At 36.2% G+C, this 22,058-nt stretch overlaps 1 protein-coding gene across 10 annotated transcripts in view; it reads right to left on the bottom strand.

Moving 5' to 3' along the window:
* Positions 1-22,058, bottom strand: part of RIC1 (RIC1 homolog, RAB6A GEF complex partner 1) — a 173,814-nt gene that overhangs the window by 98,343 nt on the left and 53,413 nt on the right. For 7 of the 10 annotated variants that reach the window (XR_008537235.2, XR_008537237.2, XR_010148981.1 and 4 more), the window contains exon 3: positions 14,693-14,772. The exons of 2 other annotated variants lie outside the window; for them this stretch is intronic. Coding sequence is in view for 4 of the 8 variants with exons in the window: in XM_063788723.1 (XP_063644793.1) it covers positions 14,693-14,772 (80 nt within the window). In the remaining 4 variants the exon portion in view is untranslated. Of the gene's footprint in view, positions 1-5,309; positions 5,329-14,692; positions 14,773-22,058 lie in introns of those variants that run through there. One more of the 10 variants, XM_063788726.1, reaches the window with a different exon arrangement.

A 22,058-nucleotide genomic window follows, 5' to 3' on the forward strand; every position in this document is an offset into this window, starting at 1 on the left:
CCTTGCATTTGGCAATTGTTTCTAGATATAAGAAAACTATAAGGAACAAAATATATATATAAATTGGACTTCATCAAAATTAAACTTTTTTGTGCAAAATATACTACCAAGAAAGTGAAAAGCCCAGACAATGAGAAAAAAATATGAAAATCATGTATCTTAAAAGGATGTAGTATCCAGAATATATAAATAATTCTTATAACTCAAAGATAAACAAACCAATTAAAAAGAAGGGAGAGGCGGGGCATGGTGGCTCATGCTTGTAATTCCAGCACTTTGGGGGGCCAAGACAGGAGGATTGCTTGAGCCCAGGAGTTTGAGACTAGCTTGAACAATGTAGTGAGATCCCAACTTCACAAAAAAATCAAAAAATTAGCCAGGTGTGGTGGTGCATGCCTGTAGTCCCAGCTACTCTGGTGACTGAGGTGAGAGGATTGCTTGAGCCCAAGAAATCAAGGATGCAGTAAGCTATGATTGTGCCACTGCCTGGAAGACAGAGCAAGAACCTTTCTTTAAAAAAAGAAAAAAAAAAAAGACAGTGGGAAGAAGACTTGAATAGATATTTATCTAGAGAAGATACACAAATGGCCAAAGAGCAAATGAAAGTATGTTCAATGTCATTAATCATTAGGGAAATACACATCAAAACCATAATGAGATACTATTTCACATTCATTGGGATAACCCTAATATAATTTTAAAAAAAAACAGAAAATAACAAATGTTGATGAGGATATGGAGAAACCAGAACCTTCACATATGGCTTGTGGAAAAACAGTCTGGCAGTTTCTCAAAAAGTTAAACATAGAATTACCATGTAACCTAGCAATTCTACTTCCAGGTATATACCCAAAAATAATTGAAAACAGGTGTTCAAATACAAATTGTACATGAACAACTGCTATGAACACTCCTAGTCATAGCAGGACTGTTCCAATAGCCAAAAAGTGAAAACAACCTCAATGGCCATCACCTGATTCATGGATAAACACCCTGTGGTAAATCCATATAACAAAATATTATTCAGCCATAAAAGAAACGAAGTACTGATACATGCTAAAACACGAATTAACCTTGAAAACATTACATTAAGAAGACACAAAAGGTACATAGTATGTGATTCCATTTATACAAAGTATCCAGAAATTAAATAAGACACAAAAGGTACATGCTGTATTATATTTATACAGTGTATCCAGAATAGGCAAATCCAGAGAGACACAGACAAGAAACAAATGTATGGTTCTAGGGGCTGAGAGCAGAAGAGAACAGGAAATGACTGCTTAATGAATCCATGGTTTCTGCTTGGAGTGATGTAAAAGTTCTGGAACCAGGTAATTGTGATAGTTGTACAAAACACTGTAAATGTACTTAATGCTATGTGAGACATGGAGTCAAAGGAGGTTATTTTGGAGCTTTAAGAATTAATGACTGCCCTACTGTGTTTCAGATCTGCACGGGGCTTATGGTCCCTTTCTTTTGGCTGATTCTTCCCTTTCGGAACGGGAGTATTAACCAATGTCTGTATTCCCATTGTATCTTGGAAGTTATTAACTTGTTTTTGATTTTACAGGCTCATAGGCAGAAGAGACTAGTTTTGTCTCAGATGAGACTTCGGACTTTTGAGTTAATGCTGGAATGGGTTCAGACTTTGGGGGACTCTTGTGAAGGCATGATTGTATTTTAAATGTGAGAAAGACATGAGATTTGGCAGGGGACAAGGGTGGAATTATATGGTTTGGGTCTCTGTCCCTACGCAAATCTTATGTTAAATTGTAATCCCCAACGTTGGAGGTGGGGCCTGGTGGGAGGTGACTGGATCATGAGGGCAATTTCCCCTTTGGTGCTGTTCTTGTGATAGTAAGTTATCGTGAGATCTGGTTGTTTAAAAGTGTGTAGCTCAGCTGCATGCAGTGGCTCACACCTGTAATCCTAGCACTTTGGGAGGCCGAGTCGGGCAGAATGCCTGAGCTCAGGAGTTCGAGACCAGCCTGGGCAACAGGGTGAAAGCCTGTCTCCACTAAAATACACACACACAAAAAATTAGCCGGGCATGGCGGCGTGTGCCTGTAGTCCCAGCTACTCGGGAGGCTGAAGCAGGAGAATTGCTTGAACCCGGGAGGCGGAGGTTGCAGTGAGCTGAGATGGTGCCACTGCACTCCAGCCTGGCAACAGAGTGAGACTCTGTCTCAAACAAACAAACAAAAACAAAAACAAAACAAAACAAAAAAAAAGTGTGTAAGTGTGTAGCACCTCTCCCCAGCTTCCTGCTCTGGCCGTGTGAGAGGTGCCTGCTTCCCCTTCTCCTTCTGTCATGACTGTAAGTTTCCTGAGGCCTCCCCAGCCATTCTTCCTGTATAGCCTGCGGAACTGTGAACCAATTAAACCTCTTTTCTTTATAAATTACCCAGTCTTAGATGTTTATTTATGGCAGTGTGAGAATAGACTAATATACCTCATGACTCAGCTCAGATGCTACTCTCTTTACAAAGATTTCCTCAATAATACACTGAAAGTATATTCCCTTTCTAAACTGCCTCCCAAAGCTATTTATCTGTAGCTCCTTTAGAGTACACATCACTTTTACAGTATATTTGATATTATCTGAATTTAGCTTTTGTCCCCTTAATAAACTGTGAGCTTCAGACTGGGAAAAAATCAACTCTAATTCACACTATTGCCTTGTATATAGCCCAAAACCAACAAATGTCTTAAATGAGTAAAAGATGAGTGTCCCCTTGGAGGCCTTATTTCCTGAGTCTTAGCTATTCCAGGCAATTGATGATGTTTAATACGTGGAACCCTGCATAAGTGGGATGTATGCACGTATGTTTTTTGACATTTTGAGTGTATTAAATGTTAACAGTTACTCCTTTGCTTTTGATCCCAGTCATGTGCTTGAGAAACTAATCAGCTTCAATATTTTAATTATGATGGTTTTCTCACTAAAAGCAAAATTGTTTGCAAAAACAGATAATAGATTCGACATGCACTACCTACCATATTCATACTAATGTTATAGTACGAATTATATAGAGCAAAAGTTAAGTTAAAACTATACAAGGTAAGGAAGATGGATACAAAACAAAAACCTGAATTTTCAAGAGAAAATGTAACTGAACTTTTTTTTTTTTTTTTTTTTTTTAATGGAGTCTTGCTCTGTCACCCAGGCTGGAGTGCAGTGGTGCAATCTCGGCACACTGCAATGTCCACCTCCCAGTTCAAGCAATTTGCTTCAGCCTCCTGAGTAGCCGGGATTACCACACCAGCTAATTTTTGTATTTTTAGTAGAGACGGGGGTTCTGCTATGTTGGTCAGGCTGGTCTTGAACTCCCGACCTCAAGTGATCCACCCGCCTTGGGCCTCCCAAAGTGCTGAGATTGCAGGCGTGAGCCACCTCACCCAGCCTAAACATTTATTTCTAAGCTACACTTTGCATTTAAATCAATATACTCCAAAGGATTAAATATAGATGCCCATAAAAAAGATAAATATCTCCATCAGGAGTGCTATGTACACATCCACTCATGATAAGAAAAAAAAAACATTCAGAACTTTTCTATAGTTCTCAAACAGAAGAGCCAGCTATACCACAGTTTTACCACAGATGGGTGATAACAAGTTATTGTTTACTTGCACTAATGAAATAGAACCCAGCCAACTTAAGTCATAGTGATAGTTTTGATAAATTTTGAGAAGAAACATGAAGGGAAATTAAACACCAGACTCTGACCGTATGATTCTGAGAAGAATCTGAACTAAAAGCTAGGTAAGCTAACTGGGGAAAAGAATGTGAAGAGTAGGGAAGCAGTAGGAAATTATACTTATTTGAAAAAAAATATTTATAACTTGCAGTTGTCTTTGTGAAACTACATGGAAAAGAAAAAATTTAATTATTTTCTAACTTTTATTAAGATTATTATTTGTGACTCCTCTAGTTCAAAGTTATAGGAAGTTTTAAGTGATCTGTTCCAACGATTTTCCCACAAGCTTTGTTTTTAGTGTGCACTTGTGCAGAATGAAGGTGTTTACACAATGCATATATCATGCTTTGGCAAAAATACCTGCTCATGAAATGGTACAAAGCTTGTTAGACAATTCAAGTATTTTAAGAAGAAACAAAATATATAATTTATTATATATTTATAAGGCGTATTTATAAATATACATTAATATACGTAAGAGAATTTAATTTGTAAGATTCCCCTCTAAAAGTGTTGAAATTTGCTAGATTTACGAATAGATTTTTCAGATTTGTAGATGGAACTTAAAAGTTTGAGCTACAGTTATTATTTTGAAGCTTTAATAAATTGAATATTTTTAATCCAAAGTAAACTCTAAATAAATATTCAGATTTTTTACTTTGAAAACACAAAATCACATATGAACAAAAAGAAATGAAACAGCTGAATACATTATGGGATAGGCAAAAGGGATTAATCCCATTATAATCCCCTCAATAATGTTCTAAATTTCTATCTATTTGAGATTAACCGGGGCTAACAAAAACAAACTAACGAAATTTATAGAACTAGCTAAGAAGTGTCAGTCATTCCCAGCTCAGTATTGGTTAGTTTAATCAGGTGGTCTCCCTACAAGCCATGGCAGAATTTGTGAAGGAAAGAACAGAAATGTCAATGAAGGAAACTTGGTGGGGCTGGGTGGGGACAGCCCATGGAACTATGACCCTGAGAGACAAGAAACCAGTAAAAGGAAAAAAAAAAAAAAAAAAGTAGGAATTTTTTTCTTAATGCAGTTTCGGATCAATTGTGTGACAGTTTTCTTAATGCATTCTAAGTTGTTGTGGTTCTTAAAGCCAAGAGGTTTACACATCACTGACTATATAAAACTAATTCTGTAGACAATTTGTCTTATTTACAGATAGATAACTTTCAGATATGCTTTAAAGTTTAATCTTGGTAAACCACCATTAATTTTAATACTGTATATGAAATCCAATAATATAATTTAGTTTCAGAATCAGAGTGAACGTACATCAGAAAGTGTTGTAAATCTCAGATTATTGCAAAAATCTAAGATGTGAAAAATCCAACAATTACATTTTATTTACAAAAATTGATTTACATAGGATTTGTTAAAATCCAATTTATGAAACAGAACAAATCTAGAGACACTAGGTTGCCCTTACCACTTGTGTGGAATTTGTCTCTGTAGAAAGTTTTATAAAATGTTGCTTTTATATTTTAGTTATATATGCAATATACAAACAGTTTTTTGGAAAAAAAAAAAGACATTGAAATAAATGTAAGCTATACATACATTTAAGAAAGATGAATAAAAACATTTACCCACTAATTCCAGTTCAGAATTGCAGGTGGCCAGGGCCCATCCCAGCAGCTTGGGGCCAAAGCTGAAGCCCACCTTGGACCAGATGTCATTCCATTGGAGGGCGCACTCACACACATACCCCACACTCGCTCAGACTGGGGCCATGCAGACGCTGATTCACCCAAAGCGTACATCTTTGGGATGCGGGAGGAAACTACAGTACTAAACAGACATAGGGAGAATATGAAAATTCCGTATTGACAGTGGCCCTGGCCAGGGATCAATTTTTTTCCCTCATCGATGTTATGACATTATTCAAGGATATGATGTAAGGAGTTTCTCACTATATTAAAGAAGCTATCTTTGTTAATACTTGGAATTTTCAAGTATTGTATAAATGAATACTCTGCCTAAGTTCCCCAGAGGAGTCAAGTCTGTTATTGCTTACGTTTGATACATGACTCAATCTGAGACTTGCTTTTGAACAAGTACACCCGTATTTTTTGGCAACCTCTTAAAGTTTTGTCATTCTTCAAATTCTAGTTCACTCTAAAACCTCGCAGTTAATGAACTAGAATCCCCTTCTTTTTTAAACACTTATAAATTGTCATAAATATGCAATGGAGGCACATTATATTTACATAATTCAGAAGGCAACCTAGACAACAATACCAGTTGCAACTTATTAAGAATCTAATCACTCATTTTTCTCATTTTATAGACACACAGCACAGAAAGCAACTTTAGAAAATGGCTTTTCCAAAGTCTTCGGAAAAAGCAGAATCTGAACTGGAACCTGGGCCTCTCTGATTCCAACTGCCATATTTTTTTCCACATCTCTAAACTGCTGGATATTTATCTGAGGTATCAATAGCAAGTCTAAGAAAAATATCACAAGAAAGTAGGAAAAATGAAGCTAAGCCGGTTTTATTAATGTATTTTATATACATTAACTTTTGTAACTAAAAGTAAAGCCTCCCAGTTTTCTATTCCAATGAATGATAAGGCATTCATGTTAATGAGTGGCCCTTAAAGGGCCATGAAAAAAATAAAATGTTTCTATGGGATGGGTCAACCACTAGTCAAACTTCCCAGGACACTGAGAGGGGAGTAATTTCTCATCAAATTGGTAAAAACCAAATATCAAACCACAATACCCACAAGTGTAGCATAAAAACTACACAGAAGTCTTAAAAGAAAAGAAGACTGCTTTTAAAGCATGTCAAGTATGCTTTGAGGGCTAGATCAGGTGATACAGAAAACTGACTCACAAATTCAACAGCCATTTCTTTGAGCAAATTCTTTTGTGCAGGAGATACCAAATGCTTTAAGTGCCAGCTAAAGAAAAGAATAATGTGGCAAATAACCTAATAGATTTGGGGTGTGGGGGAACAGAAACTTCAAGAATGCAATTAATTATAGTGTTTTTCCTTGCAACATAACTTACCTAAGTCCTGACTTTTCTCCCAAGTATAGAACTCAATTCTCCTTATCTACAAAACTTCCCTTGACAACTAATCACTTTACCCTGAAATGCTATTATGACTTTTCAAGATATTTACCTGGCAATCTGTTATTTTATATTGCCATTAACTTTAAACAATTATTCATTAGCTTCTTCAGTAGCAGTGTATAGCAAGTGTTTTACAGATAGCAGGCATACAATAAATGAGGATGAATCCATTTGAGATGATTCTGAAATGTGCAAGGCTTGATCTAGAAAGTTCTGGCAGTCCTATGTAAATTCTGGGACTAAGAGGCTTTAGTTCTCCAACCGTAATTCTGGAAAGGCTCAGAACGATTTCTTTTCCTAAAACTCCAGGCCTCATATTTCATCATTTGCATTCATCATTGTTTACTGGAATGCTCACAATAATAAAAAGTATTTCTGGATGAAATGAAATAATGATATCTTGGATGTGCTTAAATATACTCCAGTGGAAAAAGACTGAAAATTGTTCAAACTGACTGATGGACACATAGATGGTCATTTTATTATTCTACTAATAGAGTACCTGGTACCAAACTAGTGCCCAGAAACAAGAGAACTGGACAAAATAGATCAACCAACCATATTCAGACATGAGACAGCAGGCAGCACACGACTGATATCATGAGGGAAGGAAAACAAACAGGTTTTCTGGCATAAGTCACCATCTAACCTCTTAAGGTTTTGTCCATCATGTAGAGTGAGAGAAACCAAGCATAGTATGGCAGCCTTGTTAAGTTGAGGAGAAAAAGATTAAAGTTCAGAGAAGCAGAAGCAGCTATTTATGAAGCAGAGCACCAGTGATGTGGGAGCCACACAGAGAAAAGCTCTAGAAACCTGCAAGGGTTTCCCGAGTCCTACTGAATACTATCCAAATACACAGTGACACTGCACAAATACAGGCAAAGAATGACTACTAGGGTTTTTGGCTACCCAGTTCATATAGGACTGGGAGACATTTCGGTTCTGACTAGCCAGAATGGAGAGACCTTCTTAAAGACCTAGGACATTCAGTGGACTTCAGAAGGACTAAGCTAGCTTAACAGTTAAATCTATCCTAAAAGACATACAAAAAGCCTCAAAAGATCAGTAAGATCTCCAAGCAGCTTACCTGCCACCCAAAACAACCTTCAATACTCTTTAAAGGAAAAGGACAAAAATCAGACAATGGATAATGTAATACAATATCTAACATCCAATCTGAAATTACTAGACATGTGATATGACCCAGCAATTCTATTCCTAGGTATTTATTTACTCAAGAGATACAGGACAACTGGAGAGTGAAATGAGATTAGAATCTAAAAAAGCAAAGTTCACATTTTTTTACTTTTTATCTTTATAGATCTCTCATTGTTGGATTTTTTTTTAAGTAAGAAGGTATTGATGAATTAGTAGTGTAAAATTTTAAAACATACTATGGGAATGCACACGCCAGATCAGTTATTTATTGGGTACAGGGGCGGATATAGGAGAGTTGAGGGCAGAAGGTTTATAGAGTACAACAGATGTCTGACCTGAGCTTGAAAACCAACTCAGATAAATTTCTTACATAAAAAAAGATAGCAGGGGAGTCATACTGAATAGAGCAAATAACAAAGGAATAGAGGCATTAAATAGGAATTGTGGGTTCGATGTGTTCAAGATATGGAGAAAGTAGGTTCTAAATGCCAGGCCAGAGAGCTTGGACTTCGTTTTGGGGAAAAAAAAAATTGTTATCAATGCAAATGATAAACTTCATTATGTAGGTGAAAGAGACTAGGGGAAGAGAAATGAGTTAGTGAATAAGCTTTTTTAATAGACAAGGAGGAGGACATGAGGGCCCCTAAAAAGACCAATGAGAGTAAAATAGAGTTAAATGAATTCCAGAGGCACTGGAAAATTCTAATCAATCAATAAAATTTGATGACTGAACAAATATGTAAAGTGAAGAAACAATCCAGAGGAAGAAACAAAGAATTAAAGGTTTTCTACCTCATACAACGTACAAAAGATGATGGTAACTGCAAAAAAGTTTAGCAAAGCAATAGCATGTTTGGCTTGGCAGGGGGTAAGTGAGTGAGGTTTAGACATGAATTTGACATTAAGAAGACATAATAGGCCGGGTGCAGTGGCTCTCGCCTGTAATCCCAGCACTTTGGGAGGCCGAGGCAGGCAGATCACTTGAGGTCAGGAGTTCAAGACCATCCTGGCCAACATAGTGAAACCCCGTCTCTACTAAAAATACAAAAATTAGCTAGGTGTGGTGGTGCATGCCTGTAGTCCCAGCTACTCAGGATTGAGACGTGAGAATCGCTTGAACCCAGAAGGCGGAGATTGCAGGGAGCCAAGATCACGCCACTGCACTCCAGCACAGGCGACAGAGCGAGACTCTGTCTCAAAAACAACAACAACAAAAAAAGATATAATAATAATCCAGGAGAAAAGTGACAAGACCTAAACTGAACTAGTGCCAATGGGAATTATGAGGAGGGAAAAGAAATGACATACAAGGTAGAATATACTGGACTAGATATAGACTGGCTATTGATGTTAGTGGGCAGGAAGAGTGAATAAACTCAAATACACGGTGGTGCCATTTACTGGAAGAAAAAAGCGGGTGCGCTCTTGACTTTCCCAGGATTCAGTTACCTAAAAATCAGACTGTATTTTCATTTTTACAGCTAATAAAAAAAGTTCATCATTTCTTAGTAACTATAAATTATTATAGGACCTAAAATTTATTCACGGTATCTTCTTATGAATTTTCATACCTGCTAAATCTCACCAATCCAGAATTGCCTTCCTCTGGATATATGTTTTGTTACCTCATCATCTTTGAGATCCTTTTATATGTCATCTTCTCAGTGAAGACACTGACCACTATTTTAAGTCATATTCCACTCTCTATTCCCTTACCCTGCTTAATTTTTCTCCATAGAGTGGATCACCTAACTCATAATGTATTTTACTTATCACCCTCTACTAGAAGAATAACAAGATCTATCAGCAGGGCTTTTTGTTTTGTTGTTTTTTTCCACTGTTAGATCTCTAGTATCTACAACAGTGCCTAGAGCCGGACAAAATTCAATACTTTTTAAATGGATAGACAGATGGATGAAAATAATTTTCAGAAGAGTTTTTTGAAAGAGGTAGTACCCTTTCACCAGACTTTTCATTGAACCAAAAAAAAAAAGCCACCAAAACCCAAAACTGCTTATCGTTTATATTATCACACATTGAGACAGCCTCCAGTCTGACAGGAACAATGTGCAGGGCTCTCTGAATTGGGCAGTCCTACCATTCTTTGGATTCAGGTGCCATCCTTGGAAGTGTGGCCAATAAGGGAGTTTTCACTATCCAGAACTTAAATAATAACACTGTTGCCAATCCTATTAATAAGTGCTCATGCAACTATAATGTGAAGTAATGGATGCATGTAATATGCAAAGTTCAGTAGTAAAAGGTCACCCATGTACATTTACAGAATATAAACACACTGAAATCAAATTAGACACGGGATGTTTTCAGAGGCTCAAGCAGAACAAAAAACATCAAGATCACTAACATACTTTGTCAAGTTTATAAACTGAATGTAGAACAAGGTTTATTATTAGAAATATGGGGAAAAAGTGGCTAAAGTTCCTCTCTAGAAAAAGAACACTCAGAACATATGAGCAAAAAGAAACATATATTGAGGGAAACTTTCATGAGTCTGTAACTAATTCAGATCTCTTGTCACCTTTAAATTCGATACGATTTAGATGCTTCTGTCCCTTACTGTAGGTTTCTTCTGCAAAGAAGCTGGATTTTAGAAGGGGCAAGTTGTGTTGAAGTTAAAAATTGCTAACCTCAGGTAGCTATGCTCTTCTTCCTTTCCAGCTGGCACTAATTCATTAGCAGTGAGCTGGTAAGAAGTATTGCCATCTGATGAAATTATATGGGGAGGGTGGAGGGGGAAGAGGAGAAGGAGATTTGATTATATTTTGGAGTGACTTTTTTTCTTCAGTGAAAAAGATCAGTATCTTTACTATATAATAATTAAACGTACTGAATTTCAGTAAAGAAACTTTTTTTTTTTTTTAAAGAAACTCAGCCTCAATAATGCTAGTCTCTAACAAAAAAGAGGGTAATAGTAGCAGTGAAAATACAGGAAGAAGAGGGAATAAAATCTCTGCTCTCAACAAAGTATACATGATGATGACATATTTGTTTAAATTATTTTCATTATGCTGAAATTAAACATGATGTGCAATTTAGAAATCTACTAAACTTCTATTTAAACATAAGCATATGAACGCATTTTAAAGCTAAACACAAATTATTTCTGACTTGTCCCTGGAAGTTTCCTTCATTAATTTCACTAAAATTTCCAAGCCATAAAATAAAATGTCTGGACAACCTTCAACTAGTCTGGTCCACTGGTCTGTGTAACTAATATGAAGAGATACTGTAATATACAATGGAATCTAAGATTTCTAAAATGGAAAATTCATTCATCAAAGAATAAATGATCTTTGAGGTACAGAGTCACTTAATAAGACTGCCACCATTGTTAAAGACTGACTCCCAACATCTATAGAAGGATGCTAGAAACAACACTAGGTGGAAACTAGGAAAGATCATGAGGCATCTGAACTGTGTTCTCAGATGGAGCATAGTGGAAAAGGATATGCAGTCTGAGGTTAAGATGCTGTCACATAATACAGGGAAGTTAAGATACTCTAGAAAAACTCCTGTGATGAACTCATAAGATTTACAGAAGAGAAACGAGAGACAATAGTATTTCTATAACTAAGTGAGAAGAGGACGATTAACCACTGGCCTCAGTAATTATAATGCCTCTATTCTTCAGGACTATTAGAAACCACTCCAGATCATTTCTCCTTTTTCCATTCTCTACTCCCAGATAAACCCCAAAGTAGTAGCTGGATGGAGCATAAACAGGGTTGAGACAGTATATTACTGATTAATAGCACAGACTTTAGAGCTACAACACTTATGTCTGAATCCTAGCTGTACAACTTATTAGTGTGTGACTATGGGTGAGTTACTCTGCCTCTCTGTGCAGCAGTCTGTATAACAGTTATACCTAACTACCTCATAGGGTTGCTAAAGGGATTAAATACGTATTAAAAAATGCTTAGAACAGTGTCTCAAACTACAGAAGGGTTTATAATGGCACAGATGACAATGAAGATACCACTGTCAAAACCAAACTTTACTTTCCTCAAAACCTTATATAACCACTATTTTTCAGGTTTTAAGAATATGAATTCACATAATCCTCTTAACAACGAAAGAAGTTATTTTTATTCCCATTGTACAAATGGGTTCTGCAGAAAAACCAAGAAACTCACTAGACTAAGTAACATAACTAGAACAGTCAAGCACACAAATACACAACAGGCTGACTTTAATCTGCAGAACTATTTTCATATAAGAGATTTTAGGTAGCAGTTACTAGAAGTTAGACTCTGGCAAAGAAGTAAAATATCAAGTAGATATATATGTATATATTTAAAAATTACTTAAAAGCTTAGAAATGAAGTAAACACTTGGTGAAAAAAATTACTGATAATAACAGTTGTCCTTTATTAATTATTCCATAAGCTAGGTGCTTACCTAAGCATTAAATATGAATGATCTCATTTATTCTTATGATATGATTACTACTGTTATCCTACTCTACAGATGAGGAAAGTTTTTGGTGGTATTAAATAACTTGAAAGAAGTCATATAGCTGAAAAGTGGCACAGCAAACATTTAATTTCAGGTCTATCTGACACCAAAGCCTGTATCTTTAACTATTATTCGAACTGCTCTAAAGCAATGCACATTTTATTGAGGCCAGCCACTGAAACCTAAAACTTTCAATATAGTAAAAGAATGCCCAAATTAAGAAAGAGAGTATGTTTTTTATTTAGTTCTCTGTCTTAACACATAGAGTCAAACACAGCAAAGTTCACGCATTGTCAGGACTACTTAGTTAACTGGTGTCTCTTGCAGTTTTAGAATCAGAAAAGAAAGAAACTGTTTCTTAAAACTTTTCTGGAACACAAAAAGTGGGTCTCAAAATACTATTCCAAAACACTATAAACATGTAATGGTATTAGTGAACTGAAATAAAGAAAATAGAATTTTCACTGTTTCAAGAGAAGTTATTTCTCTACCATGCCCACAGGAACATAAATTAATGGAGTTAAATTGTTGTTTCTGATTACTGCTTTTTATTTATAGGAACATGTCTAAATTAAGCAATAAAACAAACAGTAGTTTAAAATGCACAAGTAAATCTAGTTTTAGTCATTGATTACAACAGTTCTTCAAAAGAATCACAAAATTATCACTTAGAATGCAAAAAAATTCTTTTTTCAGTTTTACCCATAAAACTGAATTTAAAATTTCTAAATACATCATGATGTTCCTATCATTTTTCACTATATTTATGTGTCAAAAATTTTTGCACTAAATATTTTTATTGAAAAATAAACAAGTTAAATTGAATCCCATCATCAAAAAGTCTGTACTTTAAAGATTTCCAAAACTGAATACCTCAGTTAGCACTATACTTCTTACAAAAACAAGTGGCTATAGCATCAAGAAAATCTAACTAGTTGAAAATTTAAGAGTTGAAAAGCAGAAGAATCACTACAGTTCTACCATTCAGGAACAATTACTATAAATATTTGTACTGTATTGCTCTAGATTTTGTCTTTAGATGACTTGCATTGTTTTGTTTTATACAGTCATGGTCATATTACATATACAATTTTGTGTGACTTGTTTCTTCACTTGGCATTATAATATGGTCAAGTTCTTAAGTTTATAAATTTTTCTGAGACATAATGACTACATATCACTATGAGAAGGATGTACCACATTTAACTTGTTAACCAGCTCCCTATTATCACACCTTTGTGTATCAGAAGTGTGCAACACAACTTTTATTATACCTCTGCGAGCAGTAATAATTCTTTAATTATTAAAAAATAAAAATGGTTATATTTAATGTTTATTTTATTTCGGTTTATTTTATTTAATGTTTATTTTATTTGGGTTACTACTGGGTCTAAATACTTTCTCTTGAGTTTGTTAGTTACAGTATTTCCTTTAATGAGACTACTTTCCCTATTTATCTACTGGAATCTCTGTGTGCTTATTGGCAATTTATATATCTCTTTTATATAAAAGTAGTAAGACTTGGCCCTATTTACCACAAATATTTTTCCCAAGTTATTTGCTGTTAATGTTTTTCTTTTTTTCTGTTAATATTCAAAAATTTAAACTTTTCACACAGTAAAATCTGTCTAATTTCTTATATACCTATTAAACTTTGGATATCTTCCACCATCTAGAAATGTGATAAATGCTCTTATATTTTTATCTGGCTTTATGGCTTGATTTTTTTTTTTTTTTTAAAGATGGAATGCTTTACAATTGTATGTTCTTTTATTTCAAAAGATAAGGCCTGCTATAAGGAAAAGAATGCAAAATATACATAACTACACAGTGTAAAGGGCAAAAGTCCATGTTTTTCCCAAATTTAAACCAAGAGGTAATAACTGTCTGAGGTTCTTTTTTTTCTATGCATATACAAAAGCACATGCAAAAGTACCTGTAACTTACCAACATTTCAACTCTTCCTCTCATGATCTCTTAGCTCTTCCCTAATAAGGAATGAGAAATGCTAGACCTGGAATATATTAACAGTCATTCTGAATGCCCAAGAAAATAGTCTTGATATAGTTTATCATCAAGATTCCCAGACTTAAAGAATTCTTTATTCAAGAAATGACAGTTCAAAGACCTGGTAATTTTTTAAATACTATTTGGGAAATGCTGGCTCACTACAGACAACTCAAAACTGTAATGTTTTTCTGAATATAAAGTACGCAAATCACATATTAAAAGAATGAAAGGCAACAAACTTACTTGGGATACACTGGTTCATAAAGGTACTTGTCCCCTCTTGTAGATGTAATATGAAAAAACAAGATGTATCCATTTGCCGTCTGAAAGAGAAATTTTATTAATCATGAATTAAAGAGTAAGGCTATAACTGTAACCCTGAATTTTAATTTTATAAATTCTTACTTAGAAAAAAATTTTATTCTCCAATACCCTCCCTTGGAGAATTATAGCCTAATTATGCAAATAGAAGCGACTTTTTGATATAACCCATGTTGAAAAAAAGGGTTTTTACAGATTTCAAAATATTTCAGTGAAATCAGTACTTCATAAAGTATTCTAGACATGCATACTCTCAAGTAACTGCATTATTCAATAATGAGTAAGTGACTATTTTGCAAAATATATAGTACTTTTTGAACTCTGCACTAATATGGCAAATTATTATTCTAAGTTTATAAAGCAACAATGCCACTTTATGGCTTTATTACACCTTTAAGACAAAATGCTTACTCTATCAAAATTTACACAGTATTAACTTCAGAACAGCATATTTATATATTTCAAAAACAATCTTTTGGTCTCTGATTTACTACAAAATATAACCCCAGATACAGACATAAAACAGAGCAAACCTTTAATTTCCAAAATTTGAATATCAGCTAGTTCATTTTTCTAAGTTAACAAAATATTTTTTTAAAAACAAATTGTAGGCCGAGCGCGGTGGCTCACACCTGTAATCCCAGTACTTTGGGAGGCCAAGGCGGGCAGATCACGAGGTCAGGAGATCAAGACCATCCTGGCTAACGTGGTGAAACCCTGTCTCTACTAAAAAAATACAAAAAAATTAGCTGGGTGTGGTGGCAGGCGCCTGTAATCCCAGCTACTCAGGAGGCTGAGGCAGGAGAATGGTGTGAACCCAGAAGGCGGAGCTCGCAGTGAGCTAAGATCACGCCACTGCACTCCCCTCTGGGCGACAGAGCGAGACTCCGTCTCAAAAAAAAAAAAAAAAAAAAAAAGAAATTGTATTAAAAACAGTGCTATTACATGATCATGACATACATCTGTGTCATGACATACATACATTTGTGAAGTTCAAACAACCATTTTACATTTCTGTAAGTATAAAATATTATATTTAGCTGTTTCCAGCCAAACATTTTTACGCATAACAGAGTGAAGTGGCAGTGTTTTGCCCAAACTACTTTACAGTAATACTGAATTCCTATCATTTTAGAGGGAGGTGGGCATGTACTCAAAGTAGAACCAAAGAAAACGAACAAATTATCCAAGGTTTCAAATTTCTTTCTAATTCTGGCTTCCTGTTTTTCAAAGGAATGACCAAGAAAATACTTAGTTTCTTCAGCAAAACCAGGTGGTTTGCTTTCTTTTTGACCATTAACTTTACTATTTTATAATGTATTTGAAACTAGAGTTTCAACACTGTAAGATACAAAAACAAAAGGGTGAAAATTCTTCAGATAACATCATCTTTCTAATTCTTTATGTGCAATTTTATGTTCTTGCAATATGGAGAGTATGGAAGCAAAAGGAAAATGGCTTCAAATCAAATCATAACAAAGGTTTCACACATAAAAAAACAAGAATAACAACAACAACAAAAACAGACAAAATCTATGAAATACTTTTCAAAACACTGGCATCAAGCAATGAAGGCCAGTCATCCTTGAGAGATAAGAAACAACTGAAGTGACCCTCCTACTCTTACCCAGCTTACTGCCTTGTGAGAATTTCTGGGTCAGCACACTTAGAAGGGGCACTAAGACAAAGCCTGGCAGACTTCCAGAGTTGAGAAGAAGCTGAAGAGTCCAGGAAGAGTAAGACAAACATGAGACATAATGAAAAATCAACCAATCAAAACAATGCATAACTCAATCAGATGTTAAAATTAGCACAAAAGGACATTAAAATCTTTTGCTATATTTCATAATGTTCCATATGTGAACTATATTCTGTATGTTCCAAAGGTTAGGCAATATAGAAAACTCAAACAAAACTCTAGAAACAGAAATACTAAAATATCTGAGATGAAAAAGACATTGGCTGGATGAATGACAGGTTAGACATTGATCAGAAAAGCACAGCAATAAAAATTATCCATAATGAAACACACACACACAAACCCAAAATAAAACAGAAACAGAATCAGTGAATTGAGGAACAACTTCATGTAGCCCAATATACATATAAACAAAGTCTCCGCATGACAGGGGTAAGAGTCAGAAAAAAAATATTTAATTAAATTCAAATTTCATTTGCTTCACTTAAATTTCTTTAAAAGATAACAGGCTTTAAAACAAGAATAATAGCAGTGTATGCCGGGGTTTATACCGTGTATAAAAATAAAATGTGTATAATATATGTTTCCTGATCCCAACAGAACAAAACTAGAAACAAATAAAAAAAATTCTGGAAAGCCCACAAATATTTTGAAGCTTAACTGCATACTTCTAAATAACCCATGAATCAAAGGAGAAAAAAGGAAATTTAAAAAATACATCATACCAAAATTTGTGGGATGCTGCTAAAGCAGTACTAAAGAGGAAATTTACAGCCTTAAAATACTTATATTAGAAAAAAAGGAAAATCTCAAATCAATGACAAGCTTCTACCTTAAACTAGAAACAAATTAAACTAGAGCAAACGAAATCCAAAGCAAGTGGTGGAGGGTGGGGAAGAATGCAAATAACAGAGATCAGAGTGGCAATCAATCCAATAGAAAACAGAAAAATAAAATCAATGAATAAAAATCTGGGGTTCTTTTGTTATTGTTTTAGAAGATCACTAAAACTGACATATTTCTGGTCACACTGATCAGGTAAAAAAGAGCCACTAACAGAAATCAAAGAGGTGATATCACTACAAATTCTAGAGGTATTAAAAGAATAATGAGGTCACATTATTAATATGACAATAATTTTAACAACTTGGATGAGATGGACAAATTCCTTGATAAACACAAACCACCAAAGTTCACTGAAAAGAAATCTGTACCCTGAAAAGCCAATGTCTGTTAAAGAAATTATAATTCCAATTCAAATCCTTTCCACAAAGAAAATTCTAGGCGGAGACAGCATCACTGGTAAATTCTACCAACTCTTTAAGAAATTAATAACATCAGTTGAATACAGACTCTTCCAGAAAACCAAAGAGACGGAACCACTTCCTATCTCATTTTATGAGGCCTCATAACAAAACCAGACAAAGACATTATAACTACAGGCCAAGATCCCTCATTAACATATTCTTTTTTTTTTATTATTATACTTTAAGTTTTAGGGTACATGTGCACATTGTGCAGGTTAGCTACATATGTATACATGTGCCATGCTGGTGCGCTGCACCCACTAACTCGTCATCTAGCCTTAGGTATGTCTCCCAGTGCTATCCCTCCCCCCTCCCCCCACCCCACCACAGTCCCCAGAGTGTGATATTCCCCTTCATGTGTCCATGTGATCTCATTGTTCAATTCCCACCTATGAGTGAGAATATGCGGTGTTTGGTTTTTTGTTCTTGCGATAGTTTACTGAGAATGATGATTTCCAATTTCATCCATGTCCCTACAAACGACATGAACTCATCCTTTTTTATGGCTGCATACTATTCCATGGTGTATATGTGCCACATTTTCTTAATCCAGTCTATCATTGTTGGACATTTGGGTTGGTTCCAAGTTTTTGCTATTGTGAATAATGCCGCAATAAACATACGTGTGCATGTGTCTTTATAGCAGCATGATTTATAGTCATTTGGGTATATACCCAGTAATGGGATGGCTGGGTCAAATGGTATTTCTAGTTCTAGATCCCTGAGGAATCGCCACACTGACTTCCACAATGGTTGAACTAGTTTACAGTCCCACCAACAGTGTAAAAGTGTTCCTATTTCTCCACATCCTCTCCAGCACCTGTTGTTTCCTGACTTTTTAATGATCGCCATTCTAACTGGTGTGAGATGATATCTCATAGTGGTTTTGATTTGCATTTCTCTGATGGCCAGTGATGATGAGCATTTTTTCATGTGTTTTTTGGCTGCATAAATGTCTTCTTTTGAGAAGTGTCTGTTCATGTCCTTCGCCCACTTTTTGATGGGGTTGTTTGTTTTTTTCTTGTAAATTTGTTTGAGTTCATTGTAGATTCTGGATATTAGCCCTTTGTCAGATGAGTAGGTTGCGAAAATTTTCTCCCATGTTGTAGGTTGCCTGTTCACTCTGATGGTAGTTTCTTTTGCTGTGCAGAAGCTCTTTAGTTTAATTAGATCCCATTTGTCAATTTTGGCTTTTGTTGCCATTGCTTTTGGTGTTTTGGACATGAAGTCCTTGCCCATGCCTATGTCCTGAATGGTAATGCCTAGGTTTTCTTCTAGGGTTTTTATGGTTTTAGGTCTAACGTTTAAATCTTTAATCCATCTTGAATTGATTTTTGTATAAGGTGTAAGGAAGGGATCCAGTTTCAGCTTTCTACATATGGCTAGCCAGTTTTCCCAGCACCATTTATTAAATAGGGAATCCTTTCCCCATTGCTTGTTTTTCTCAGGTTTGTCAAAGATCAGATAGTTGTAGGTATGCGGCGTTATTTCTGAGGGCTCTGTTCTGTTCCATTGATCTACATCTCTGTTTTGGTACCAGTACCATGCTGTTTTGGTTACTGTAGCCTTGTAGTATAGTTTGAAGTCAGGTAGCGTGATGCCTCCAGCTTTGTTCTTTTGGCTTAGGATTGACTTGGCGATGCAGGCTCTTTTTTGGTTCCATATGAACTTTAAAGTAGTTTTTTCCAATTCTGTGAAGAAAGTCATTGGTGGCTTGATGGGGATGGCATTGAATCTGTAAATTACCTTGGGCAGTATGGCCATTTTCACGATATTGATTCTTCCTACCCATGAGCATGGAATGTTCTTCCATTTGTTTGTATCCTCTTTTATTTCCTTGAGCAGTGGTTTGTAGTTCTCCTTCCCTCATTAACATATTCTAAACAAAATTATAGCAAATTAAATTCAACATTATAAAAAAAAACATCACAACCAAATGAGGTTTATCCAAGAATGCAGGGTTGGGGTTTAACAAAATTAAATAAATGTAATTTACCTTATTAATGAACTATAAAAGGAAAACCATGACAGTCTGAATACACTGCATTAAAAGCATTAGACAAAATTCAACATCCATTCCTGATTAAAAATTCTCAGTAAATTAGGAAGAAATGGGAAACTTCCATAACTTGATGAAAGAGATTCATAAAATATTTATAACATCATTCTTAATGGTAAAAGACTGAATGCCTTCATCATATTCAACACTGTCTAGACTCTAGGCAGTAAATTCAGACAAGAAAAAAGGAAAGGTATATAAATTGGGGAGAAAAAGTAAAACTGTTTTTGATATGGTCATTTGCATAGGACTCCCAATGGAATTAACTATAATAAGTGAGTTTAGTATGACTGCTGGACACAAGACAAATATAGAAAAATCAACTGCATTTTTACATACTAATAAGAACAATTAGAAAATGAAAAAAATCAGTAACATTAAAGTTGTGAGATACTTATGGATAAATCTGGCAAAAGAGATGAAATACTTGTACACTGATAACTAGAAAACAGCGCTGAAAGTAAAAATACTTAAATGGAGAAATACATCTTGTTTATATTGCTAAGATAGCAACTCTCCCCAAATGGATCCAAAGATTCAATGTAATCCCAATCAAACTCCCAGCAGACATTTCTGTATAAATTGATGAGATGGTGGGGGGTGGAGCCAAGATGGCCGAATAGGAACAGCTCCAGTCTACAGCTCCCAGCGTGAGCAACGCAGAAGACGGGTGATTTCTGCATTTACAACTGAGATGCCGGGTTCATCTCACCGGGGTGTGCCGGACAGTGGGTGCAGCGCACTGTGCGTGAGCCGAAGCAGGGCAAGGCATCACCTCACCTGGGAAGCGCAAGGGGTCAGGGAATTCCCTTTCCTAGTCAAAGAAAGGGGTGACAGATGGCACCAGGAAAATCGAGTCACTCCCACCCTAATACTGTGCTCTTCCAACAGGGTTAACAAATGGCATACCAGGAGATTATATCCTGCACCTGGCTCGGAGGGTCCTATGCCCACGGAGCCTCGCTCATTGCTAGCACAGCAGTCTGAGATCAAAATGCAAGATGGCAGCGAGGCTGGGGGAGGGGCGCCTGCGATTCCCGAGGCTTGAGTAGGTAAACAAAGCAGCCTGGAAGTTGAACTCGGTGGAGCCCACCACAGCTCAAGGAGGCCCGCCTTCCTCAGTAGTCTCCACCTCTGGGGGCAGGGCACAGACAAACAAAAGGCAGCAGTAACCTCTGCAGACTTAAATGTCCCTGTCTGACAGCTTTGAAGAGGGTAGTGGCTCTCCCAGCACGCAGCTTGAGATCTGAGAACCGGCAGACTGCCTCCTCAAGTGGGTCCCTGACCCCTGAGTAGCATAACTGGGGGGCACCCCACAGTAGGAACAGACTAACACCTCACACGGCCGGGTACTCCTCTGAGACAAAACTTCCAGAGCAACGATCAGGCAGCAGCATTTGAGGTTCACCAATATCCACTGTTCTGCAGCCACCGCTGCTGATACCCAGGCAAACAGGGTCTGGAGTGGACCTCCAGCAAACTCCAACAGACCTGCAGCTGAGGGTCCTGACTGTTAGAGGGAAAACTAACAAACAGAAAGGACATCCACAACAAAACCCCATCTGTACGTCACCATCAACAAAGACCAAAGGTAGATAAAACCACAAAGACGGGGAAAAAACAGAGCAGAAAAACCGGAAACTCTAAAAATCAGAGTGCCTCTTCTCCTCCAAAGGAACGCAGCTCCTCACAAACAATGTAACAAAGCTTGATGGAAAATGACTTTGACGAGTTGAAAGAAGGCTTCAGAAAATCAAACTACTTGGAGCTAAAGCAGGATGTGCAAACCAATGGCAAAGAAATTAAAAACCTTGAAAAAAAATTAGATGAATGGCTAACTAGAATAACCAATGGAGAGAAGTCCTTAAAGGACCTGATGGAGCTGAAACCCATGGCACAAGAACTACGTGACGAATGCGCAAGCCTCAGTAGCTGATGCGATCAACTGGAAGAAAGGGTATCAGCGATGGAAGACGAAATGAATGAAATGAAGCGAGAAGAGAAGTTTAGAGAAAAAAGAATAAAAAGAAACGAACAAAGCCTCGAAGAAATATAGGACTATGTGAAAAGACAAAATCTATGTCTGATTGGTGTACCTGACCTGAAAGTGACGGGGAGAATGGAACCAAGTTGGAAAACACTCTGCAGGATATTATCCAGGAGAACTTCCCCAATCTAGCAAGGCAGGCCAACATTCAAATTCAGGAAATACAGAGAACGCCT

This window comes from Pan troglodytes, chromosome 11, assembly GCF_028858775.2.
Source record: "Pan troglodytes isolate AG18354 chromosome 11, NHGRI_mPanTro3-v2.0_pri, whole genome shotgun sequence".
Taxonomy (NCBI): Eukaryota; Metazoa; Chordata; class Mammalia; order Primates; family Hominidae; genus Pan; species Pan troglodytes.